Genomic DNA, 24,118 nt, shown 5'->3' on the forward strand with positions numbered 1-24,118 from the left:
ACCTAGTCCTAGCCTATAACTTGAAGAAACAAAAATCACACCTTCTGTCCTTTTACATGTCTGTTAAAGGAGCATGTTCGGCTCTTTCGTCTATATCTTAGCCTGGTGTGGGATCTTGATTTTTTTTGGTAGCGGCTGTTCAACTGGTAGTTTGATAAATTAGTTTGCAATCAAATATTCTATATCACTACTCTCCATATGTTCAGTTCAAACTATCACATAATTTACATCTCTTCAATGATTGGTTGTTATACCAAGGGGGGCCATCCGCCTCTGCCATGTTTCTTTTCTTAACACTAATTGCTGAAAGCAAATATGCAATGGTTATTTGCCAAAAAAACATTGGAGGCACTAGTCTCCGGGTATGGATTTACCTCCCCATTTCTATCGCCTCAGACTCTCGTTTCACAGATTTGGCACATTCGGGAAAAGCGCGATGATTACACTTACAGAGGTGAAATTACAAACTATAAATAAACATTCTGAGACATGAATTGAATAACTTGGGATTTTCCTTCTCTCAATTTTGGGTAGGCTGTGCCTGATGAGCTGCCACTGGTAAAACAGGAGAGTAAAAGTTACAGTGCAGTTTAAGAAATGGATAATTTATCATTAATAAAAGTCTTCAGCCTTGATTTAAAATAATCAAGAGTTTCAGCAGACCTGCAGTTTCCTGGGATTTTGTTCCAGATATACGGACCTGAGAGGTCTAGATGGTCCATAACGTAGCAGAAGATCAGAAATGTACTTTTGCCCTATCATTCAGTGCTTTATAAGCCAACAGTAGTATTTTGAAATCAAATCTTTGACTGACAGGAAGCCAGTGTTAAGACCTCAGAACTGAAGTGATGTGATCCACTCTCTTGGATTTAAAGACTTAAATAACAGCTCTGCTAACAATGTATAAATTGAAACTTACACTGCAATGTACTTAAAAACGACGTTTGAATCAGACGTCTGTGGTGTTTACGTACACTCTCGTAAAATACACGACTGCCTCCTTCGGTGGGGAATCCGTGGCATAATCCACCGCACATATCCCTGGGATTGAGTCTCGTATTTGGCGGGATATTTTATTGGACAGAGTAAAGCCCCGTTTACACGAAAACCCTGTTTTTATCACAGAAAACGATTATTTCTAAAAACTCTGGGCAAAGTGGAGATTTCTGATAACGCCGGTTATGTGTTGCCGTGTCAACTGGGAGAAACGGGGTTTTAGGTTCTCAAACGTCACATTATGCGCCAGAAAATGCTTAACGTCATGTGAGCGCTGTGGAAAGGAAATCGCTCGTGTTATTCGTTGGTTGTTGATTCTGAGGATTCTGATTGGCTTGCATGGATTTATCCTTCCCCCTACACTGCCGCCCATAGGTTTGGCATAGTTATGATGGCACTCCATGGCGTATTTATGTGGGTTGATGTAAATGACTACTTTTTTGAAAACGATGTTGTGTACACTATGTTATTATTGAAAAAGGGGGGGGGGGGGGGGGGGGGGGATATTAGTTTCGCTAAATACACGGCTGTGTGTAAATGTGGCCTGAGAGCTTGTGTGTTTCAGAGTTGGCAACCCTGTGATTAATTACCGGGGCTCCGCCCTAAAGACGTCCAGATTGCCTGTGAGTGCTAAATCAACCTGTTCTGAATTATTAAGAGCGTTTAAATAACGCTGGCATCAGTGCAGCTGATTTAGAGTTAAGCTGTGGAGCAGTGTGGATCTCAACAGAAGTGCTGCAGGGTTTTTGAAAGAGACGTTTGATTTCTGTCTAGTCTTGGATGATTGCTCTTCATGGCTGTGAGGGAGATTTGTGTTTGGAAATGGCTCATTTTAGCCCTCTTCCTCTTTGCTGTTGATGGACAGAAAAGGCCGTAAGTACTATGGGCTTTAAAGTAAAAAGTGGCCTAATGTTTGATTTATGCTGAATGATAGTTTTATAAAGGTCAAAATGAAGCACATTAACCGTTTGGTAAACTTGTTCATTAACTTGTTTTAAATACAAGTCACTGTTGAATCGAGTTTGTGTGCTGTTGTTGTTCCTCAAATATATTTCTTAACAAAATGGCTGTCGTGTGCTCTTATTTTATAACCATGGCACAGTTTTTTTTAAGGTTAAAAGTTTTCCCACCCAGTCAACCAACCCCATGTTTGGTACTTCAACCCACTCTCTGATGGAGATAACCGCTTTGGCCTGTTTTTTATTATTAGGCTAGTTTTGATTCACAGACCTGGGAACCCTGTGAATGATCAACTAACATGCAAATGTTCTGACCAGATTTATTTTAGTCTCTCAACCTATACTTAATGATGTTTACACAGGTTATTCATGGTGATGTTCCCTGCAGTGATTGAAACTGGATCAGATGCCAAATTATGTGCTAGTCTTCTGAAACCCCAAGAGAGTCTCACAATGACAGTTTCTCTGCTTGATGATGAAAGTGGGATGACTCAACTTATGCAGCAGGTTTCTTCAAAGCCATTTCACCGCTGCTTTAGTTTCCAGGTCTGTTATCATGAGACATTGCTCTTTCTTTGTCTGGTTTGAGTTAACTGAGCTTCTTTACAGGCTCCTCGAGTAGATAAAGAATCTGTGCAGATGCTGAAGGTAGAAGTTCAAGGGAAGGTCTTCAGAGCGACTGAAGAGAGGAAAGTCATGTTCAGACGTTACCTGCCTTTGACCTTCATCCAAACAGACAAACCCATCTACAATCCAGGACAAACTGGTGAGCTGTGAATGACCCTTGGTTGAATATTAAAGGTGTAGAAAGTCCAATCTGCTACAAGGTCAGATCATCAAGTGCATTATGCAATTAATGTAAGTTCATTGTGTCTTTGCAGTGAATTTCAGAGTTGTCACTATGGATGCCAAATTTGTGCCACTTGATCAGATGGTAAGGTCTGGCCATGAAACTGCACATTTATTGCAGGTTATTTTTACTTGAGCAGTTTTTCAGTTCTCTTCAATGACTGCTGCAATTGTGTCTTTTAAATGCTTAATATTTCTGTCTCTGTCTTTCAGTACAATCTGGTGGTGGTGGAGGTGAGAATTTGTTCTGGTGCAAGTCTTTGAATGGAGCTGCTGCCACTTTCTGTACATTTTGGTTTGCTGTTTTTATGAGCTGTTCATTGTATTAATAGGACAATAACAATAACCGGATTGGTCAGTGGACAAACGTTTCTTCAGCGAGGTGGATATTGCAGCTTTCTCATGAATTAAACCCAGAGGCTCAGATAGGGATGTACACACTAAAAGCTTTTATTGGTGACCAAATGACCTCCCATGTTTTTGAGGTGAAAAAATACGGTAAGTTGTGAATGATGTGCAACAGTTCAACGACAGATCTGAGATCTTACGGTGTTTTTATTTCTGGCTTAGTTTTGCCCAAGTTTGATGTGACTGTAAATGCACCACAGATGTACAGTGTTGCAGATGTGGGACTGAAAGTTGAGGCTTGTGCCAAGTGAGTGAAACCTACAGATATTTTCTTGTCTTGTGGTTGGTCCGTTCTTGATTTTGTTCCTTGTGACGTTTCCCAGATACACATATGGCCAACCTGTACCTGGCCAAGTCTTGGTGGAAGTATGTCGTGAGCCGTTTTCATATGTTGTGGTTCCTGATTTGACCCGTCAATGCCTGGATAAAACTGCAAAGGTTTGACTCCTGCCTTACAGTGGAGGTTTTTCTTCTGCTTGTGCTTGACTTATGTGACACTTTGTTCTGTTACCAGATGAATGCCACTGGCTGCGCCTCCCTTACCGTTGATACATCAGTGTTTTTCAACACCAAATTTGAAAATAATATGCAAGACACTTTTCTTGTAAATGTGAATGTCACTGAGGAGGGAACAGGTGAGATATTGGCTGATCTGAGCCAAAGAAATGTGTATAGAGGAAGTTGACTTGTTTATTTGAGTTGGTTTCATTTTTCCCCAGATGTAGTGATGTCAAAATCTGCAACAGTGTCCATAACGTTTGAAGTCGGCAAAGTCATGTTTTTGGACACCCCGGAATATTTTGAACCTGGATCAATGATTAATGGAAAGGCAAGGACAAAAGTTAATTCCTTGTTGCAGAAGCCTTCACATCGGTTCCCTTTCCTAACCTTGATCATTCCCAACAGATATCAGTGTCTCGTTTTGATGGGACTCCAATCGCAAACAAAGTGGTTTATCTACTGGATGGTAACAGCTGGCCCAACAAACTGCTGATGGATCTGACCACAAATCAGAACGGACTTGCCACATTCTCCCTCAACACTGCTAATCTCCCTAAAGCTGCTCTGAATCTGGTGGTATGATTTGCTCTTTGTATTTTGAGATGTAGACATTAAATTTCTCTCTCAAAAAAAAACGATTGCATTTGTTCCCCAGGCAAGTGCGACTCCAGCGGTTGTTAATGGTTACAAATCGCCATACTTTACCACGGACACAAGGGTTGTTAAGCTTCTCCACCCTGATTCTCCCAACAACCCATCTAGTGAACTGACTATAGTGAAGTTTGAGCAGCCTCTCAAATGTGGTGCTTCGTTTCCAATGACCATAAAGTATTCTTTTGTTGGAGAGGCTGGCGACTACAGTGTTGACATCATCTATATGGTGGGTGGACATAAACAAATAAAAATAAATATATATATATATATTAGGAACATGTTATGTATCTGTTTGTCTGTCAGGTCTTGTCCAGAGGAGTGATCGTCCTCCATGGATTTCAGACAGTCAAAGCGAGGGCTTCTAATACAGTCACGAGCGGCTCTGTGTCTTTCCAACTGTCTGTCAGTGTCAATATGGCTCCAGCCGTGCAGATTCTGGTCTACTGCGTTCTGCCCAGTGAGAATGTTGTTGTTGGTAGTGCATCGTTTGAGACCGAAACATGTTTCCAAAACAAGGTATGATGTGCACTGGCATCTTTTGTCTTCAAGTGGGGAATGGTGACACATCTTACAGTGTATTGGTCATTGTTCCAGGTGTCTCTACAGTTCTCTCCTGCTACGGCAGTTCCTGCTGAGGGAAATGTTCTGACTGTCTCTGCTGAAGCAGGATCTCTGTGTGGCATCAGTGCTGTAGATCAGAGCGTCTGGATCTTGGAGCCAGGAAGACGTCTGAGTGCTAAAATGGTAGCCATGTGTAGTTAAATTCTTGTTGGTCTTGACTGACATTCAGGTTCAGCTTTAGAATTTGAGTTGTGCTGAGATCAATAGGACAAACCTGTTATGATTGTAGGAGTTGTAGTGTACGTCTTAACATTCATTCATGTACTGACATAACATGCCAAACATTAATGAATTTAGTGAAACATTTTTCAAAAGTGACATACCTAAACACTTTTTTTTTTCATGATTCCAGGTGTTTGATTTGCTCCCAGTGCAATCACTATCAGGTTACCCATACAACGTTCAGGATGAACCAGAGTGTCTAGGTTTTCGACCCCGTCTAGCTTTTGATATGGATCCTGGCTACACTGATGCTACAAATCAAGCCTACACAACCTTCAAGGTAGAAAAACGTATTTTGTGACTACATGGTCATGAACTGAGTTATTGACTTTAAATCTGTATTGTGTTTTGACTTGTCACTCCGACAGAGCCTGGGAATGAAAATCGCAACAAATCTCGCTGTACGAGCCCCTCCGTGCCCGCTGTATCCCAGATTCCCAGAAGGTAGGTCTATGCAGAGAGGCCATTCTTTCAGTGAAAACAAATTCTGCATGACTTGGTGAACTTTCTTTCAGTTATGTGAGGTTACACCTCCTTAGTGGAAAAGCAAGTTGGGTGTTTTAATCATTTCTATAGATGCAACAAGAGGGGCAGTTTGGTTTAAAATTGCTTGTCTTTTTCAGTGATGAATTTGAATGGTCCTGTAGCAATGGCTCTTCCAGATGGAGGTGACACTTCAACTTTAAAAGTGACTGTCAGGACTTACTTTCCAGAAACATGGCTCTGGCAGCTTGCCCGTGTGGGGTTAGTGCCTTCTAAAGCTACTTACCCAGGTTTTACTTCTCCTGTTCCCCTTATTTCTCTTTTCTGCTGTCTTTCAGAAACACTGGATCCACACAAGTTTCCCTCACTGTACCTGACACCATCACCACATGGGAAACAGAGGCATTCTGCCTGTCCTCAAAAGGTTTTGGTCTTGCTCCTCCTGCTCTGCTGACGGTCTTCCAGCCCTTCTTCCTTGAGCTCTCCCTGCCGTACTCCATCGTCCGTGGGGAGTCTTTTGATCTGAAGGCCACGGTCTTCAGCTATCTATCCAAGTGCATCATGGTCTGCCATGGTTTTCTTTTAGATCATTTCTGTATAGAGAAGGTCATGTGTCTTTGCTCCATGTGTTCTGTTTCATTGGCAGGTTAAAGTAACACCAGCTTCATCCACGGCCTTCACTCTTAAACCATATACTGAACCGTATGTGTCCTGTCTTTGTGCCAATGGGAGAAAAACCTTTAAATGGGTTCTCTCAGCTTCTGTTCTAGGTCAGTTTTGGATCATCTATCTAAATTGTAAGTGTATATTTGGTGTTGCTCACTTCCTGTCTGTTACTGCAGGAACTGTCAATGTGACTGTCAATGCTTCAGCTGAAGTATCCCGGACCCAATGTGGCACTGAAGTTGTGACTGTGCCGACGAGAGGACGCATTGATGTAGTCACACGAAGTCTATTTGTCCTGGTAAGTGTTAACCAGCCTTCTGGAGTCTGGTCATGGACCTCATGCTGCTTTACTGATATTGTTTTATTGCTTCTATAGCCTGAAGGAGTTGAAAGGACAAACACCCAGAGTTGGTTATTGTGTCCAAAGGGTTTGTTTGCACTCAATGATTCCCAATACATTCTCCATGTACAGCCAAACATTAGCCTAGCTCTAAATGCTGATCCATTCTGTTCGGTCTGCAGGAAATGTTCTTTCTGAAGACGTGACTTTGACATTTCAAAAAAACGTGGTTCAAGGATCTGCCAGATGCTCAGTTTCAGTCCTTGGTAAAAAATGTAATTCAGTAGAAACTGACATGTGAAGGTTGGTAGAATAACGGTTTCTGATGTGGGTTTTATGCTTGACCTCTTATAGGGGACATAATGGGTCGTGCACTGAAGAATCTAGATGGGTTATTACAGATGCCATCTGGCTGTGGAGAACAGAATATGATCATTCTTGCTCCGAATATTTACATACTGCTGTACCTGAAGGTCACAGGGCAAATCACTGCAGCCATCCGAGAGACTGCAACAGGCTACCTTCAGAGCGGTATGGATGACCAAATCCACTTTACATATGTAAATGATAGTCCAATGGGAAGAGCAGGACTAGGCATTTAGTATCCTACATGTGGCTTTTGACCCAATCAGGATACCAAGGAGAACTAAACTTCAAACACAGCGATGGATCATACAGCACGTTTGGTTATGATGAATCAAATACATGGTGAGTTTCTCATTGTTCTACTGTGTATAATCTGCTGTGGCACCAGCTTTTTGTAAGTTCAGTTTGTGACCTCTTCTCCACGACCAGGTTGACCGCCTTTGTCCTGAGGTCCTTTGGTCTAGCGAGGCAATTTATCTTCATTGATCCAAATGTCCTGCAGAGTGCAAAGGATTGGTTGATCAGCAAGCAGGGTTCAGACGGCTGTTTCATGCAGCAGGGAACTCTGTACCATAGTGACATGAAGGTGCGTTACATGTTTATAAATGCACTGGAAAACTATGGATTAGGTTTGAGACTTTTCTTATAAATTAGATTTTATTTTATTTTTTTATTAGGGTGGAGTTGGTGACGGTGTGACCATGACTGCCTACATTGTTGCATCGCTGCTTGAACTAGGTGTCCCCTCCATGGTAAAATTGACCCAGTAGTTGTATGAGCTCCTTGCAGATGACCTTCCTGTTCTGGCTGTCTGATATTTGTTTTGGCTTTTTTAGGATCCCGTCATTACCAACGGTCTGTCATGCTTGAGGCCTGTCATTGGGAACCTGGGAAACACTTATGCAACGGCTCTGCTGACCTACACCTTCAGTCTGGCTGGAGAGACCACCACTCGAGCACAGCTTTTAACTGCCTTGGAAAACCTTGCCATTTCTGAAGGTAAGATTTACCAGCTTGATGTTGGTACATCAGGGTCTTTGGCATAAACTTTCTCCCCTCCATCTCATCCTAAGGCACTAAGCTCCATTGGTCTCAGACGACATCTGGTGATACTCTGGCGGTGGAGATCAGCTCTTACGTTCTACTAGCAGTTCTTGCTGTTCAGCCTCTCACGACGGCTAATCTGGCCTATGCTAACCGCATTGTCAACTGGCTCGTGGCCCAGCAGAATCCCTATGGAGGCTTCTCCTCCACCCAGGTGCCTCTGACTACCAAACATGAGTGCAATCATTTGGATTTGGATTTTTTTTATATATATATTTTTTTTATCTGGTACTTGTTTTTAGGACACAGTGGTAGCTCTTCAGGCTCTGTCTGTGTACGCTGCTCAAGTGTTCAGCTTGGATGGCTCCAGCTCCGTCACCGTACAGTCCTCAGTAGTGGGAGGAGACTCTTATAGCTTCAAAGTGAATCGGGACAACAGGCTGCTGTATCAGGAGAAGTGGCTGAAGAACGTTCCTGGCAAATATAGTGTTAAAGCATCAGGATCCACTTGTGTGTCTGTGCAGGTCTGTATCTTCACCCTCTCTATTTGCTGTGCACATCCAAATCTAAATGCGTTTTTTTTTTTCTACTCATACTATAGGTTGCATGTTTCTACAACATCCCAACACCCGTTAAAGTTTCCAGGACACTGAGTGTCGAAGCGAAGGTGACTGGAGACTGCCAACCGCTTGGAGCCAATCTTATGTTGAAGTTCAATGTGAAGTAAGTAGCATTGTGTCCTGAAACTGATGTTTATGACTCTTACAAAAATGAAGCGCTGTTTTTGATCTTTTTGACTAAACCTCTTTTCACCCTCATTCAGATACAATGGTGTAAAATCAAGCACTAACATGGTTCTAGTAGACATTAAGCTCCTGTCAGGCTTCACGGCAGACACGTCACTGGTTTGTATTTAAGATTGTTTAGAAAGTTCTAAGATGCTTGAAGCTCCTTCAATTGTAATTGTGTAAATGATGTCTCTTACCCATAGCTTGGTTCTTCACCCAAATCGTTTGCCCCGCTAGTGGAACGGGTTGATGTTGAAGATGATCATGTCCTAGTGTATCTAAAAGAGGTGAGACTGGGTATATTACTAGCTGCCATTTTCTCGTGTGCTGTGGTTCATCCTTTCTGTCTCACAGGTTCCCAAAGGCGTCCCCATGAGTTACACTCTGCAGCTGAAACAGGTTCTTGTAGTGAAAAATCTCAAGCCAGCAGTCATAAACGTTTATGACTACTATCAGACAAGTATGCTTTCGTCCTAATCATGCTTTGCTCTGGCTGAATTCACTGTTAATAATCCAGTTAATTTTCTGCTCCTATTTCAGGTGATTCCTTTGAGACCACCTACACATCTCCCTGTCTATGATTTGATTCAGTACTGACTGTAGGATGCGTGACTTAAATAAAACCACTTTTATACAACCAGTTCTGTTGCTTGTTCTTTGTGATGTGTGTTTGAATTAGTCGGTGTTCATGAGTTTCTAGTTGTCCTGTGACTTCAAATCATTAACATGGCTCACTCAGAAAGTTGCGGTTCTTTTTTTTTTTACTAGGCATTTAATATTGAGGTGCTTTGCTTGCAGGTGACCCTTCATTAACTGGAAAATTTAACCTTTTCTTTTTCCAACCATGGTAATAACTGTATTCCAATGCCTGATAAGTGATTTTCTGATTTGTATTCAAACAATCTTTCTCAAACCATTCAATACTGTTTATGCATCTGAAATCAAGCCAGTGACTAAAATATCAAATCGCATTGTTTCTCTTAGTAGGATAAAAAAAAAACTTATTTAAACTGATTAAAATGTATGCAGAAAGTGATCAAAGAACGCTCATTACATTCCTCAATGATGCTGTTACACTGCATAATGAAGCTCTTACTGTTCTTCATGTTTGCCTTTTTATTTGGTGGAAGTATTCGTGAGTGCAGAAATTGCCTAGCAATGCTGTAATCTTTTCATTCATGCGATCAACAGACCGTCTGCTCAATGCTCATCACTGCAACCTTTCATGTGATGGAATAGATCTAAATACTTAAACTTCTCACGATTCGTTAATCTTGATAGCTGTAAAAGTATTTGAGAGATTTCCACATGTAATGCTAGCTATTTAAATGCAAACATGTCAACCAATCACAGCAGTGGGCGTTTACACAAGTTTCACAGCAGACATGCCTCTTCAAACAGAGCGTTGAAATCTGAGGCTAAAATCAGGATAGGAAAAATGCCTTTATCTAAATTGACAATTTTTCATGTAAAAATCATAGTAACATTATATAATAAAATAGTCATGACCCCTTTAACACAGCTTTTAAGCCTGGGTAAGGAAGCATTTCACACTTGTAATTTAAAAAAGGGGTTAGCACTGCTTTTTACCTGGGGTTATGAAAACCAATTCTGGTTCTACCAGACACTTGTACATTTGTACAGAGAGTCTGGCCTCTCTCCATTGACAAGCGTTAACTTCCTTGATTGCGGGTACTCTGTTGAAGTTTAAAACTATTGGATCTGCCCAGAGTCACTCTGGATCTAACCAATCGCTAACGTTTGGTCGTGACGTATGACGACTCAAACTAGCGCACGACCTCAACGTCATCGTTCTCAGCCACTCCTTCTGTTCGCTGATTGGACCTGCAAAAAATTGATCGGAGAAAACCCAAGAATACACCACAATCCCAGACCTAGTACTGAAGGAAAACGAAAATTGAGCGGAAGTACGTAGGAGGGCGGAGCCAGGCTAATGAAACCCTGCTCTGGAGCATGATTAGCTCTGCTTGTATTGTTAACTCCACGTTGCGGTGCCAAACTTGTACAGTGTGAAGTGATGCGGTGTTAGAATGTTACAACTATGCTTAGCAACTGACAACTAATCGTGAGCCTTCTATTCACGCACTTTCAACAGTCACGGAAACACCGCGTTGTGTATGGGCATTTAGGAATGTGCAGTGTGAAACGACAGTTTATGAATAACCAGTGTTGTAAAGTTTTTCTTTCATCGAAGCAAGGACCAGTGAGACAGTTGGGATCGCGTTCAGAAGTTGTTATTTATTGAGCACGGCTGCGGGTTCGTCCAAAATCAGTCTAAAAACTAAACAGTTTACATTGTAGTTATATACCTTCTAACGGGGAGGGACTTCTGGGACTGGAATTTGACTGGAGGAGTTGATTCTATCAGGCGAAAAACCTGTATTGTAGTTTTTTTAGATTGCTCTAGAGAAACCGAACCAATCAGCTATTGTATTGCTAATCCAATCATCTTGATGCTTCAACGTCTGAGCTAGGAATCAGCATAACTATTCACATGCTGATTCTGGCCAGGAACTCCGGTTCCTAGGGCCATCCCAGAGCCATTAAAGACAAAAGGTGAAAATCTCCCCTACAGCTAGGCTGAAAAGGTGAGAATCTCAGTGATGCGACTTATTTAAAATACACTGGAGAAAACAGGAATTGCAACTCTGCAGCTTAACCTTAAAAGCTAAATACAATATTCTTTACCGTGATGTTATGTACGGAAGCACATTTGAAATAGACTCTTAAAATTTGTTATCCTTCACCAGGATTAAATGAAACACCCCTTTCTGCTGATTGGCCAACATCTAATCGTGCCGTCATCAGTTACTCAGTTATGCGCAACAGAATAATAGTAATACGGCCCGCTGCTACAGTTGTACGGATTATTAAAGCATTTATTGCAACTCCATGTCATCTCTCTAATGCAGTCATTTGACTTAAGACCGACGTTGATCTGCTTGATCAATGCAGAAATATTTTCTGAAAAAATCTGCAATTGCTGAAAAAATAAGCAATTTAACAAAAGTTAAGGGTCAAGAGCCCAAATAAAGCAAACGCTGATCACCATGATGACCTCAAACAAAACATTTTCAACCATCATCTCATCTACTGTTCTCCAGCATGATTTGAGAGGATCCAAAGGTCATCTTGAGCAAAAAAAAAAAAAAAATCTGACTGTCTGTAAAGAGTCACATGATCAATAATACTTATTTACTTGCACAGAAAAAGTAGAAACATTTTTGTTTAAGAAAATTCCAGGTTTAATGTATATTTTCAATTTGATTTCACACTTTTATTAACTAGTGCAGCCAAACAAGAGCTGCATTTACAGTAATTAAACTACAGTCTTCACATCCACTTTAGAGAAACACAAAGTCGGTCACACAAAACAGGTGTGAAGATGTGTCTTAATGACCTAATATACAAACCAGGAATAATTTCACCACACAGATGGATCACAGATTTAATCAGATGTTAAATTTAACCCCTCTGATAAATCAAGTCATATAATAATAATTTCGGTTTTGCTTATCTACCCCGAAGTGATAAAATTCTGTATCAAAATTTGAAGGCCAGACAAGTAGTTTGTTAAAGGTGCCATGTGTAAAAATTGAGGTAAACATATCCAAAAAATGAGCTACACGCATCAAAAGAATGAGAAGAAATAAGGGCAATGATGTCATAAAAAAATGTCAAGTTATAGTGCTGCAGAGATATCAACCTTAATTAGCATTAGCATTACTAGCCACGGCCCGACAGGTGTCGTAATACCAGTTTCGGCCATGGGAGGCGGTATGCGGGCAACCTAACCACATGCCAACCTGCAATACACGAATAACTCGCACGGCTTGTGGGCGTACTTGAACCTGATGTCAATCGTGTGGACAGTACAGCCCACTACTTCATTTCAATTCAGGGAAGAGAGCGGAAGGATGGCTGAAGCCCTTGGCAAGAGACCCCTACCACCACCACCCGCTGCAGGGGAAAAACACGCGCTCTGAAGCACAAATCAAATCAGATAAGAAAAGGACCGCTCGTCACGGCCCGGGCTCGAAAGCGCGGGGGACGGCGAGCGAACTGCAGCGCATAGCCCTGTTTTACAACGTTCAGCACCCATTCTGACACGCCTGGGATCGCTTCCCATGCTTTCGCACGCATAGCTAGGGGCAGAATGGTCTCCGTGTTCTGAGCGCCGCACTGCGCGGGTTCGAGAAACTGAAACGGAGGTATCAATGCGGCGCGCACGCCCTCGTTGTCTGAATATTGCTGCTCGCTGACGACAGCAGCCGGCTGTTTCACATTCAATGACTCGGTCGCTAAGGACGGAGAACAATTTGTGGCGCGAACAGGTCATTTGTAGCCTACTGTATCTTTCAACAGTGTTCGTGTTTTTTTTACTATAGTAGAGATGATCGGTTCACGTGCGCTGTCTGATGTTGACCAATGATGTTGACAGAATGCTGTCTGTCAAATTAATTTAATTCAAACAATGTGTATATACAACTCAAAATGTAATATGAACAAAACGAATATGAACATATTCACTGGTAAAGGTGAAGGGGAGTAGCTTGAAGATGTCATGTTTCAAAATCACTTGACATCACCCAACGTTCCCCTGGAGGCAAAACGTCCTCTATTAGGCTTCGGCTATGGCTCTAGGGTTGTTTTGAAGGTAGGGGTGGAGCATAGAGACTATGCCGTTTCTCGTCTGTTACTCTAGAGTAGACCAATTCACTTTATGGAGGTATACTGCCCCTATCTGGTATGGATGGTGGAGTATGACTTGATTTTTTTTGCCAGACAATACACATGGCACCTTTAAGGCTTGGTTTTTTAGGGAATTACAAACATGCGCACATATATTCAAACGCGCAAAACTATAGAATTAATTCTTGATGCACACGTGAGCACCATCAGTGTTTCTCACAGGTTTGCGTTTAAAGTCTGTTTAGAGAGAACGGTGTCGTCTTAGCGGCCCCTAATTTAATAACTAATGATCGTTCAAAATTAAAAATAACTTTAGCTGGAAAATATCTTTATTCAAGAACAGCTATAAAGCCAAAACAATGTTACCTTAAATTATCCATTTATCTCTGTAAAGCAGCTTTGAAACAATCTACATTGTTTAAAGCGCTATATAAATGAAGATGACTTGACTTGACTTGACGTCCTCTGAAAGACATTTTTGGCCACAACCATCTCAATTTTTCTAGTTGTCCTTTTGTTTTTTTCCAAAACCCCTTCCCATTTTTTTGTCAACATGGAGGCATCCCCAAGATATACACCTAAATATTTAAAACCACCTTTCTTCCACTCAAGTCCAGCAGGGAGTTTAAGAAGGCATCTACCTTCCCACTTTACACCTATAGCTTCACTATTAATCCAGTTTACCAAACTCATTTATTATTACTTGCAGGGTGTCTACTTCTTCTTGATTTTTTTATCATGACAACAATATCATCAGCATAAGCTGATAACCTAATTTTACATTCAGATTGCGGTATACTAATTCTTGATAACCAAACTCTCTTAGCGTCTGCCAGAGGTATTTATGCTCAACCCGGTCAAAAGCTTTTTCCTGGTCTAAGGAAATAAGACCAAAGTCTAGACCCAATGATCCAGAAATGTCTCTAATTAAATGAATATGGTCAAAAATAGACCAATTGGGAACACAGTATGTCTGGTCTACATGGATGACCCCACCAATCACTTCTCTCAATCTAATTGCTAAGGCTTTGGATAAGATATTCATAAGATCTGACACAGGTCTCCAGTTCTTTATGTTTCTGAGGTCTCCTTTCTCCGGTAGAAGGGTGATCAAAGAATGCATATTTCTATTTTGGTCATTTTTCTTTTCAAGTCCAAAAAAAATTGGTTGGGCCATCCATCGCTACACTTTGAAAGCGTGAGCGCACCAGAGCACCCTGTGCTTTAACACCCAACAAATCATCCAAAACTTTCTTTTTATCTTAAATTTAACACATTCTCTGTCTCTAACGGATTCCATTACATTTTGAATTTCAATTATTTCTCTCTCTAGATCTTCCAGAGATCGGGAAATGTCTATAGGAGCATTGAAAGTATACGGCACAGTTGCTGTATCTCAATTTTTGCATTATCCCACCATTGCTTTATAGGATCAAACAATGACTTCCTATTCTTAAATTGTTTCCAACAATAGCCAAACACCTCACAAAGAAATGTATCCTGCAATAAAACAGTATTAAAGTGCCAATAAGCGCTTCTTGGCTTTACATTAGTAATAAAAACATTACAGCTGACTAAACCATGACCTGAAAAGCCTACATGTGAAATTGCACAATAATAATAATTTTTAATACATTTTTATTAAAATAATTTTTTATTTAAAGTCCAAAGTTATATACATAGTTACCTATGATCACGCGCGTGAACTCGACAATCGACTACTGTGGACTTCGACCGAAAACAGGATGTAAATACAGGTATGTGCGCTGGCTGAAAAAACATCATTTGTATTCATATCTTTGACATCTAGTGCAGTCAGATTCACTCGTGTTCACTCTGAAGGAATCACTCAACATGGCTGGGCACTTGTAATGACACATCAAGGATGATAAGAGAAATAAAAGCAGGTTTAAAATTTGCCCCATTCAAGTCAATAGGGTGCAAATTTTAAAAAGAGGATAACACGGTGTAGGCAACACCGATTTTTGACGTTGTTCTCTGTATTGACAGCACTCCAAATTTAAAAAAAATGTAGCTCAATGTTAAAATTGACTGGAGTTCTCCTTTAACTGAAAGCAACTTGCACTGACAATATCTTAAAATATGTTTGTTTGTTTTTTCCCTAAAGGCACATGTATAAAAGCTACTTAAATGCCCTAATTGAACAAATGCCTAATCCTGGCTTAATCTAAGCACCGTCTGTGAAACTGGGCCTACATGTGTCACTGGCAGTATTGAGATGTGTTTTAAATCAATACCAGATAGAACTCAATTAACTCAATTAATTCCAGGTGGTGGTTAATCAATTAAATGAGCAAAATAAAGTTAGCATTCCCTGACAATTAAAAGTGTTTAAATATCCCTGCGTTCAGTGCAGAGGATTGAGAGAAGCAGCAGCAATAAACAGTGGTAGCGTAAGAGAAGCGCTCTAAGAATTGTGAAAGAGACTTAATTTTGGTTTGGTCTTGGATGATTTTTCCTCATGGCTGTGAGGGAGACTAGTGTTTGGAAAGGGCTCCTTTTAGCCCTTTTTCTCTTTGCTGTTGATGGACAGAAACCAGGGCCGTAAGTACTGTTAAATGTGATTTGAAAGGAACAAGCATTCTGTTGTTTGTTTTATGTTGTGATTAACTAAACTTTGTAGATGGTGAAAACGGTCTATGTGAACCGATTGAAACTTTTTCAACGTCATTGTAAAAGATCACTACTCTTCATTTGTTGCTATCCAGTGATAAACTAGATGTCCTGTGGTTTCTATATTTTTTTTCACAGGTTATTCATGGTGACGTTCCCTGCAGTGATTGAGTCTGGATCTGATGCCAAATTATGCATAACTCTTCTGAAGCCCCAAGAGAGTCTCACAATGACAGTTTCTCTGCTTGATGACAAAAGGATGACTCAACTTGTGCAGCAGGTTTCTTCAAAGCCATTTCACCGCTGCTTTAGTTTCCAGGTCTGTTATCATGAGACATTGCTCTTTCTTTGTCTGGTTTGAGTTAACTGAGCTTCTTTACAGGCTCCTCGAGTAGATAAAGAATCTGTGCAGACGCTGAAGGTAGAAGTTCAAGGGAAGGTCTTCAGAGCGACTGAAGAGAGGAAAGTCATGTTCAGACGTTACCTGCCTTTGACCTTCATCCAAACAGACAAACCCATCTACAATCCAGGACAAACTGGTGAGCAGTGAATGACCCTTGGTTGAATATTAAAGGTGTAGAAAGTCAAATCTGCTACAAAGTCAGATCAAGTGCATTATGCAATTAATGCAAGTTCATTGTCTTTGCAGTGAATTTCAGAGTTGTCACTATGGATGCCAAATTTGTGCCACTTGATCAGATGGTAAGGTCTGGCCATGAAATTGCACATTTATTGCAGGTCATTTTTACTTGAGCAGTTTTGCAGTTCTCTTCAATGACTGCTGCAATGGTGTCTTTCTTTTAAATGCTTAATATTTCTGTCTGTCTTTCAGTACAATCTGGTGGTGGTGGAGGTGAGTTTGTTCTGGTGCAAGTCTTTGAATGGAGCTGCTGCCACTTTCTGTAAATTTTGGTTTGCTGTTTTTATGAGCTGTTCATTGTTTTAATAGGACAATAACAATAACCGGATTGGTCAGTGGACAAACGTTTCTTCAACGAGGTGGATATTGCAGCTTTCTCATGAATTAAACCCAGAGGCTCAGATAGGGATGTACACACTAAAAGCTTTTATTGGCGACCAAATGACCTCCCATGTTTTTGAAGTGAAAAAATACGGTAAGTTGTGATTGATGTGCAACAGTTCAACGACAGATCTGAGATCTTACAGTGTTTTTATTTCTGGCTTAGTTTTGCCCAAGTTTGATGTGACAGTAAACGCACCACAGATGTACAGTGTTGCAGATGTGGGACTGAAAGTTGAGGCTTGTGCCAAGTGAGTGAAACCTACAGATATTTTCTTATCTTGTGGTTGGTCCGTTCTTGATTTTGTTCCTTGTGACGTTTCCCAGATACACATATGGCCAACCTGTACCTGGCCAAGCCTTGTTGGAAGTATGTCGTGAGCCGTTTTCATATGTTGTGGTTCCTGATTTGACCCGTCAATGCCTGGAGAAAACTGCAAAGGTTTGACTCCTGCCTTACAGTGGAGGTTTTTCTTCTGCTTGTGCTTGACTTATGTGACACTTTGTTCTGTTACCAGATGAATGCCACTGGCTGTGCCTCCCTTACCGTCGATACATCAGTGTTTTTCAACACCAAATTTGAAAATAATATGCAAGACACTTTTCTTGTAAATGTGAATGTCACTGAGGAGGGAACGGGTGAGATTGGCTGATCTGAACCAAAGATATGTGTATGGAGGAAGTTAACTTGTTTATGAGTTGGTTTAATTTTTCCCCAGATGTAGTCATGTCAAAATCTGCAACAGTGTCCATAACGTTTGAAGTTGGCAAAGTCATGTTTTTGGACACCCCAGAATATTTTGAACCTGGATCAATGATTAATGGGAAGGCAAGGAAAAAAGTTAATTCCTTGTTGCAGAAGCCTTCACATCGGTTCCCTTTCCTAACCTTGATCATTCCCAACAGATCTCGATGTCTCGTTTCGTTGGTACTCCAATTGCAAACAAAGTGGTTTATCTACTGGATGGTAACAGCTGGCCCAACAAACTGCTGATGAACCTGACCACAAATCAGAATGGACTGGCCTCGTTCTCCCTCAACACTGCTAATCTTCCTAAAGCTGCTCTGAATCTTGTGGTATGATTTGCTCTTTGTATTTTGAGATGTAGACATTAAATTTATCTAAAAAATAAATAAATAACGATTGCATTCATTGTTCCCCAGGCAAGTGCGACTCCAGTGGTTGTTAATGGTTACAAATCGCCATACTTTACCACGGACACAAGGGTTGTTAAGCTTCTCCACCCTGATTCTCCCAACAACCCATCTAGTGAACTGACTATAGTGAAGCTTGAGCAGCCTCTCAAATGTGGTGCTTCGTTTCCAGTGACTGTGAAGTATTCTTTTGTTGGAGAGGCTGGCGACTACAGTGTTGACATCATCTATATGGTGGGTGGACATAAAAAAAAAAAAAAAAAAAAAAAAATATTAGGAACTTATGTATCTGTTTGTCTGTCAGGTCTTGTCCAGAGGAGTGATCGTCCTCCATGGATTTCAGACGGTCAAAGCGAGGGCTTCTAATACAGTCACGAGCGGCTCTGTGTCGTTCCAACTGTCTGTCAGTGTCGATATGGCTCCAGCAGTGCAGATTCTGGTCTACTGCGTTCTGCCCAGTGAGAATGTTGTTGGTAGTGCGTCGTTTGACACAGAAACTTGTCTCCAAAACCAAGTATGATGTGCACTAGCATCTTTTGTCTTCAAGTGGGGAATGGTGACATATCTTACAGCGTATTGGTCCTTGTTCCAGGTGTCTCTACAGTTCTCTCCTGCTACGGCTGTTCCTGCTGAAGGAAACGTTCTGACTGTCTCTGCTGAAGCAGGATCTCTGTGTGGCATCAGTGCTGTAGATCAGAGCGTCTGGATCTTGGAGCCAGGAAGACGTCTGAGTGCTAAAATGGTATCCATGTGTAGTTAAATTCTTGTTGGTCTTGACTGACATTCAGGTTCAGCTTTAGAATTTGAGTTGTGCTGAGATCAATCTTTTGTTGTGATTGTAGCAGTTTTAGTGTACGTCTTAACATCCATTCTGTTCTGACATAACATGCCAAACATTAATGAATTTATTCAACATTTTTCAAAAGTGACATACCTGAACACTTTTTTTTTTTTTTTCATGGTTCCAGGTGTTTGATTTGCTCCCAGTGCAATCACTATCAGGTTACCCATACAACGTTCAGGATGAACCAGAGTGTCTAGGTTTTCGACCCCGTCTAGCTTTTGATCTGGATCCTGGCTACACTGATGCTACAAATCAAGCCTACACAACCTTCAAGGTAGAAAAACATATTTTGTGACTACATACTCATGAACTGAGTTATTGACTTTAAATCTGTATTGTGTTTTGACTTGTCACTCCAACAGAGCCTGGGAATGAAGATTGCAACAAATCTCGCTGTACGAGCCCCTCCGTGCCTGCTGTATCCCAGATTCCCAGGAGGTAGGTCTATGCAGAGAGGCCATTCTTTCAATGAAAACAAATTATGCATGACTTGAACTTTCATTTAGTTATGTGAGGTTAGACCTCCTTAGTGGAAAAGCAAGTTGTGGTGTTGGGTGTTTATAATTTCTATAGATGCAACAAGAGGGGCAGTTTGGTGTAAAATTGCTTGTCTTTTTCAGTGATGAATTTGAATGGTCCTGTAGCAATGGCTCTTCCAGATGGAGGTGACACTTCCACTTTAAAAGTGACTGTCAGGACTTACTTTCCAGAAACATGGCTCTGGCAGCTTGCCCATGTGGGGTTAGTGCCTTCTAAAGCTACTTACCCAGGTTTTACTTCTCCTGTTCCCCTTATTTCTCTTCTGCTGTCTTTCAGAAAAACTGGATCCACACAAGTTCCCCTCACTGTTCCTGACACCATCACCACATGGGAAACGGAGGCATTCTGCCTGTCCTCAAAAGGTTTCGGTCTTGCTCCTCCTGCTCTGCTGACGGTCTTCCAGCCTTTCTTCCTTGAGCTCTCCCTGCCGTACTCCATCGTCCGTGGGGAGTCTTTTGATCTGAAGGCCACGGTCTTCAGCTATCTTTCCAAGTGCATCATGGTCTGCCATGGTTTTCTTTTAGATCATTTCTGTATAGAGAAGGTCATGTGTCTTTGCTCCATGTGTTCCGTTTCATTGACAGGTTAAAGTAACACCAGCTTCATCCACGGCCTTCACTCTTAAACCATATACTGAACCGTATGTGTCCTGTCTTTGTGCCAATGGGAGAAAAACCTTTAAATGGGTTCTCTCAGCTTCTGTTCTAGGTCAGTTTTGGATCATCTATCTAAATTGTTAGTGTATATTTGGTGTTGCTCACTTCCTGTCTGTTACTGCAGGAACTGTCAATGTGACCGTCAATGCTTCAGCTGAAGCATCCCGGACCCAATGTGGCACTGAAGTTGTGACTGTGCCGACGAGAGGACGCATTGATGTAGTCACACGAAGTCTATTTGTCCTGGTAAGTGTTAACCAGCCTTCTGGAGTCTGGTCATGGACCTCATGCTGCTTTACTGATATTGTTTTATTGCTTCTATAGCCTGAAGGAGTTGAAAGGACAAACACCCAGAGTTGGTTATTGTGTCCAAAGGGTTTGTTTGCACTCAATGATTCCCAATACATTATCCATGTACAGCCAAACATTAGCCTAGCTCTAAATGCTGATCCATTCTGTTCGGTCTGCAGGAAATGTTCTTTCTGAAGACGTGACTTTGACATTTCAAAAAAACGTGGTTCAAGGATCTGCCAGATGCTCAGTTTCAGTCCTTGGTAAAAAATGTAATTCAGTAGAAACTGACATGTGAAGGTTGGTAGAATAACGGTTTCTGATGTGGGTTTTATGCTTGACCTCTTATAGGGGACATAATGGGTCGTGCACTGAAGAATCTAGATGGGTTATTACAGATGCCATCTGGCTGTGGAGAACAGAATATGATCATTCTTGCTCCGAATATTTACATACTGCTGTACCTGAAGGTCACAGGGCAAATCACTGCAGCCATCCGAGAGACTGCAACAGGCTACCTTCAGAGCGGTATGGATGACCAAATCCACTTTACATATATAAATGATAGTCCAATGGGAAGAGCAGGACTAGGCATTTAGTATCCTACATGTGGCTTTTGACCCAATCAGGATACCAAGGAGAACTAAACTTCAAACACAGCGATGGATCATACAGCACGTTTGGTTATGATGAATCAAATACATGGTGAGTTTCTCATTGTTCTACTGTGTATAATCTGCTGTGGCACCAGCTTTTTGTAAGTTCAGTTTGTGACCTCTTCTCCACGACCAGGTTGACCGCCTTTGTCCTGAGGTCCTTTGGTCTAGCGAGGCAATTTATCTTCATTGATCCAAATGTCCTGCAGAGTGCAAAGGATTGGTTGATCAGCAAGCAGGGTTCAGACGGCTGTTTCATGCAGCAGGGAACTCTGTACCATAGTGACATGAAGGTGCGTTACATGTTTATAAATGCACTGGAAAACTATGGATTAGGTTTGAGACTTTTCTTATAAATTAGATTTTATTTTATTTTTTTATTAGGGTGGAGTTGGTGACGGTGTGACCATGACTGCCTACATTGTTGCATCGCTGCTTGAACTAGGTGTCCCCTCCATGGTAAAATTGACCCAGTAGTTGTATGAGCTCCTTGCAGATGACCTTCCTGTTCTGGCTGTCTGATATTTGTTTTGGCTTTTTTAGGATCCCGTCATTACCAACGGTCTGTCATGCTTGAGGCCTGTCATTGGGAACCTGGGAAACACTTATGCAACGGCTCTGCTGACCTACACCTTCAGTCTGGCTGGAGAGACCACCACTCGAGCACAGCTTTTAACTGCCTTGGAAAACCTTGCCATTTCTGAAGGTAAGATTTACCAGCTTGATGTTGGTACATCAGGGTCTTTGGCATAAACTTTCTCCCCTCCATCTCATCCTAAGGCACTAAGCTCCATTGGTCTCAGACGACATCTGGTGATACTCTGGCGGTGGAGATCAGCTCTTACGTTCTACTAGCAGTTCTTGCTGTTCAGCCTCTCACGACCGCTAATCTGGCCTATGCTAACCGCATTGTCAACTGGCTCGTGGCCCAGCAGAATCCCTATGGAGGCTTCTCCTCCACCCAGGTGCCTCTGACTACCAAACATGAGTGCAATCATTTGGATTTGGATTTTTTTATATATTTTTTTTTTTTATCTGGTACTTGTTTTTAGGACACAGTGGTAGCTCTTCAGGCTCTGTCTGTGTACGCTGCTCAAGTGTTCAGCTTGGATGGCTCCAGCTCCGTCACCGTACAGTCCTCAGTAGTGGGAGGAGACTCTTATAGCTTCAAAGTGAATCGGGACAACAGGCTGCTGTATCAGGAGAAGTGGCTGAAGAACGTTCCTGGCAAATATAGTGTTAAAGCATCAGGATCCACTTGTGTGTCTGTGCAGGTCTGTATCTTCACCCTCTCTATTTGCTGTGCACATCCAAATCTAAATGCGTTTTTTTTTTTCTACTCATACTATAGGTTGCATGTTTCTACAACATCCCAACACCCGTTAAAGTTTCCAGGACACTGAGTGTCGAAGCGAAGGTGACTGGAGACTGCCAACCGCTTGGAGCCAATCTTATGTTGAAGTTCAATGTGAAGTAAGTAGCATTGTGTCCTGAAACTGATGTTTATGACTCTTACAAAAATGAAGCGCTGTTTTTGATCTTTTTGACTAAACCTCTTTTCACCCTCATTCAGATACAATGGTGTAAAATCAAGCACTAACATGGTTCTAGTAGACATTAAGCTCCTGTCAGGCTTCACGGCAGACACGTCACTGGTTTGTATTTAAGATTGTTTAGAAAGTTCTAAGATGCTTGAAGCTCCTTCAATTGTAATTGTGTAAATGATGTCTCTTACCCATAGCTTGGTTCTTCACCCCAATCGTTTGCCCCGCTAGTGGAACGGGTTGATGTTGAAGATGATCATGTCCTAGTGTATCTAAAAGAGGTGAGACTGGGTATATTACTAGCTGCCATTTTCTCATGTGCTGTGGTTCATCCTTTCTGTCTCACAGGTTCCCAAAGGCGTCCCCATGAGTTACACTCTGCAGCTGAAACAGGTTCTTGCAGTGAAAAATCTCAAGCCAGCAGTCATAAACGTTTATGACTACTATCAGACAAGTACGCTTTCGTCCTAATCTTGCTTTGCTCTGGCTGAATTCACAGTTAACAATCCAGTTAATTTTCTGCTCCTATTTCAGGTGATTCCTTTGAGACCACCTACACATCGCCCTGTCTATGATTTGATTCAGTACTGGCTGTTGGATGCGTGACTTGAATAAAACCACTTTTATACAACCAGTTCTGTTGCTTGTTCATTATCTGTGATTGTTTGAATTAGTCAGTGTTCATGAGTTTCTAGTTGTCCTGTGACTTCTAATCCTTAACATGGCTCACTCGAAGTTGCAGTTCTTTTTTTATTTTAACTAGCCATTTAAAATTGAGGTGCTTTGCTTGCAGTTGACCCTTCATTAACTGGCAAATTTAACTTTCTTTTCCAACCATGGTAATAAGTAATAACTGTTCCAATGCCTGATCAGTGATTTTCTGATTTGTATTCAAATTCAGACAATCTTTCTCAAACCATTCAATACTGTTTATACATCTGTAAATCAAGCCAATGACTAAAATATCAAATCGCATTGTTTCTCTTAGTAGGATAAAAAAAAAATATTTAAACTGATTAAAATGTATGCAGAAAGTAATCAAAGAACGCTCCATTTCCAATAGCCCAAGCTGTCAATCACACAACGTGAGTTTTTGGACACTTGCCAAAACTCGTTACGTTCTCAATGCTGCTGTTACACTGCATAATGAAGCTCTTACTTTACTTC

The 24,118-nt window shown here is 41.3% G+C and overlaps 2 protein-coding genes across 7 annotated transcripts; both read left to right on the forward strand.

Moving 5' to 3' along the window:
* The first annotated feature begins 1,686 nt into the window (after positions 1-1,686).
* On the forward strand, positions 1,687-9,539 carry LOC307000031 (alpha-2-macroglobulin-like protein 1). 6 transcript variants are annotated; one of them, XM_079615248.1, is made up of 34 exons: positions 1,687-1,869; positions 2,318-2,501; positions 2,565-2,721; positions 2,837-2,889; positions 3,018-3,038; positions 3,137-3,302; positions 3,375-3,459; positions 3,536-3,650; positions 3,727-3,847; positions 3,932-4,041; positions 4,119-4,289; positions 4,369-4,593; positions 4,671-4,883; positions 4,962-5,111; positions 5,341-5,490; positions 5,579-5,654; positions 5,834-5,954; positions 6,032-6,257; positions 6,340-6,463; positions 6,536-6,657; positions 6,736-6,787; positions 6,882-6,965; positions 7,054-7,230; positions 7,332-7,407; positions 7,495-7,651; positions 7,743-7,817; positions 7,902-8,064; positions 8,139-8,323; positions 8,412-8,633; positions 8,711-8,832; positions 8,933-9,014; positions 9,101-9,184; positions 9,252-9,357; positions 9,438-9,539. In XM_079615248.1, exons 1-34 carry the CDS (start codon positions 1,790-1,792, stop codon positions 9,476-9,478), a joined length of 4,296 nt encoding a protein of 1,431 aa, XP_079471374.1. In that variant the 5' UTR covers positions 1,687-1,789; the 3' UTR covers positions 9,479-9,539. The 6 variants fall into 6 exon arrangements, with proteins under 6 accessions (XP_079471374.1, XP_079471375.1, XP_079471371.1 ...); XM_079615249.1 differs by having other exon boundaries at positions 3,938-4,041; XM_079615245.1 differs by having other exon boundaries at positions 9,415-9,536.
* A 6,371-nt stretch (positions 9,540-15,910) lies between these two features.
* On the forward strand, positions 15,911-23,586 carry LOC307000059 (alpha-2-macroglobulin-like protein 1). Its single transcript, XM_079615294.1, has 34 exons — positions 15,911-16,175; positions 16,383-16,563; positions 16,627-16,783; positions 16,894-16,946; positions 17,077-17,097; positions 17,194-17,359; positions 17,432-17,516; positions 17,593-17,707; positions 17,784-17,904; positions 17,985-18,094; positions 18,172-18,342; positions 18,430-18,654; positions 18,725-18,934; positions 19,013-19,162; positions 19,389-19,538; positions 19,627-19,702; positions 19,885-20,005; positions 20,081-20,306; positions 20,389-20,512; positions 20,585-20,706; positions 20,785-20,836; positions 20,931-21,014; positions 21,103-21,279; positions 21,381-21,456; positions 21,544-21,700; positions 21,792-21,866; positions 21,951-22,113; positions 22,188-22,372; positions 22,460-22,681; positions 22,759-22,880; positions 22,981-23,062; positions 23,149-23,232; positions 23,300-23,405; positions 23,486-23,586. The coding sequence occupies exons 1-34, from the start codon at positions 16,093-16,095 to the stop codon at positions 23,524-23,526; spliced, it is 4,293 nt and encodes a 1,430-aa protein (XP_079471420.1). The 5' UTR covers positions 15,911-16,092; the 3' UTR covers positions 23,527-23,586.
* The last annotated feature ends 532 nt before the right edge of the window (positions 23,587-24,118 follow it).

This window comes from Phoxinus phoxinus (assembly GCF_949152265.1).
Source record: "Phoxinus phoxinus genome assembly, chromosome: 1".
Classification (NCBI taxonomy): domain Eukaryota; kingdom Metazoa; phylum Chordata; class Actinopteri; order Cypriniformes; family Leuciscidae; genus Phoxinus; species Phoxinus phoxinus.

Excerpts from the sequence above, each read along its gene's own strand:
- LOC307000031 (XM_079615244.1), top strand. The coding sequence starts at position 1,790 with ATGGCTGTGAGGGAGATTTGTGTTTGGAAATGGCTCATTTTAGCCCTC. Across the intron at positions 6,464-6,535 it reads TCTCTCAGCTTCTGTTCTAG|GAACTGTCAATGTGACTGTC; the intron begins GTCAGTTTTGGA and ends CTGTTACTGCAG. Across the intron at positions 8,634-8,710 it reads CCACTTGTGTGTCTGTGCAG|GTTGCATGTTTCTACAACAT; the intron begins GTCTGTATCTTC and ends CTCATACTATAG.
- LOC307000059 (XM_079615294.1), top strand. The coding sequence starts at position 16,093 with ATGGCTGTGAGGGAGACTAGTGTTTGGAAAGGGCTCCTTTTAGCCCTT. Across the intron at positions 16,176-16,382 it reads GATGGACAGAAACCAGGGCC|GTTATTCATGGTGACGTTCC; the intron begins GTAAGTACTGTT and ends TTTTTTTCACAG. Across the intron at positions 16,947-17,076 it reads TTGTGCCACTTGATCAGATG|TACAATCTGGTGGTGGTGGA; the intron begins GTAAGGTCTGGC and ends TCTGTCTTTCAG.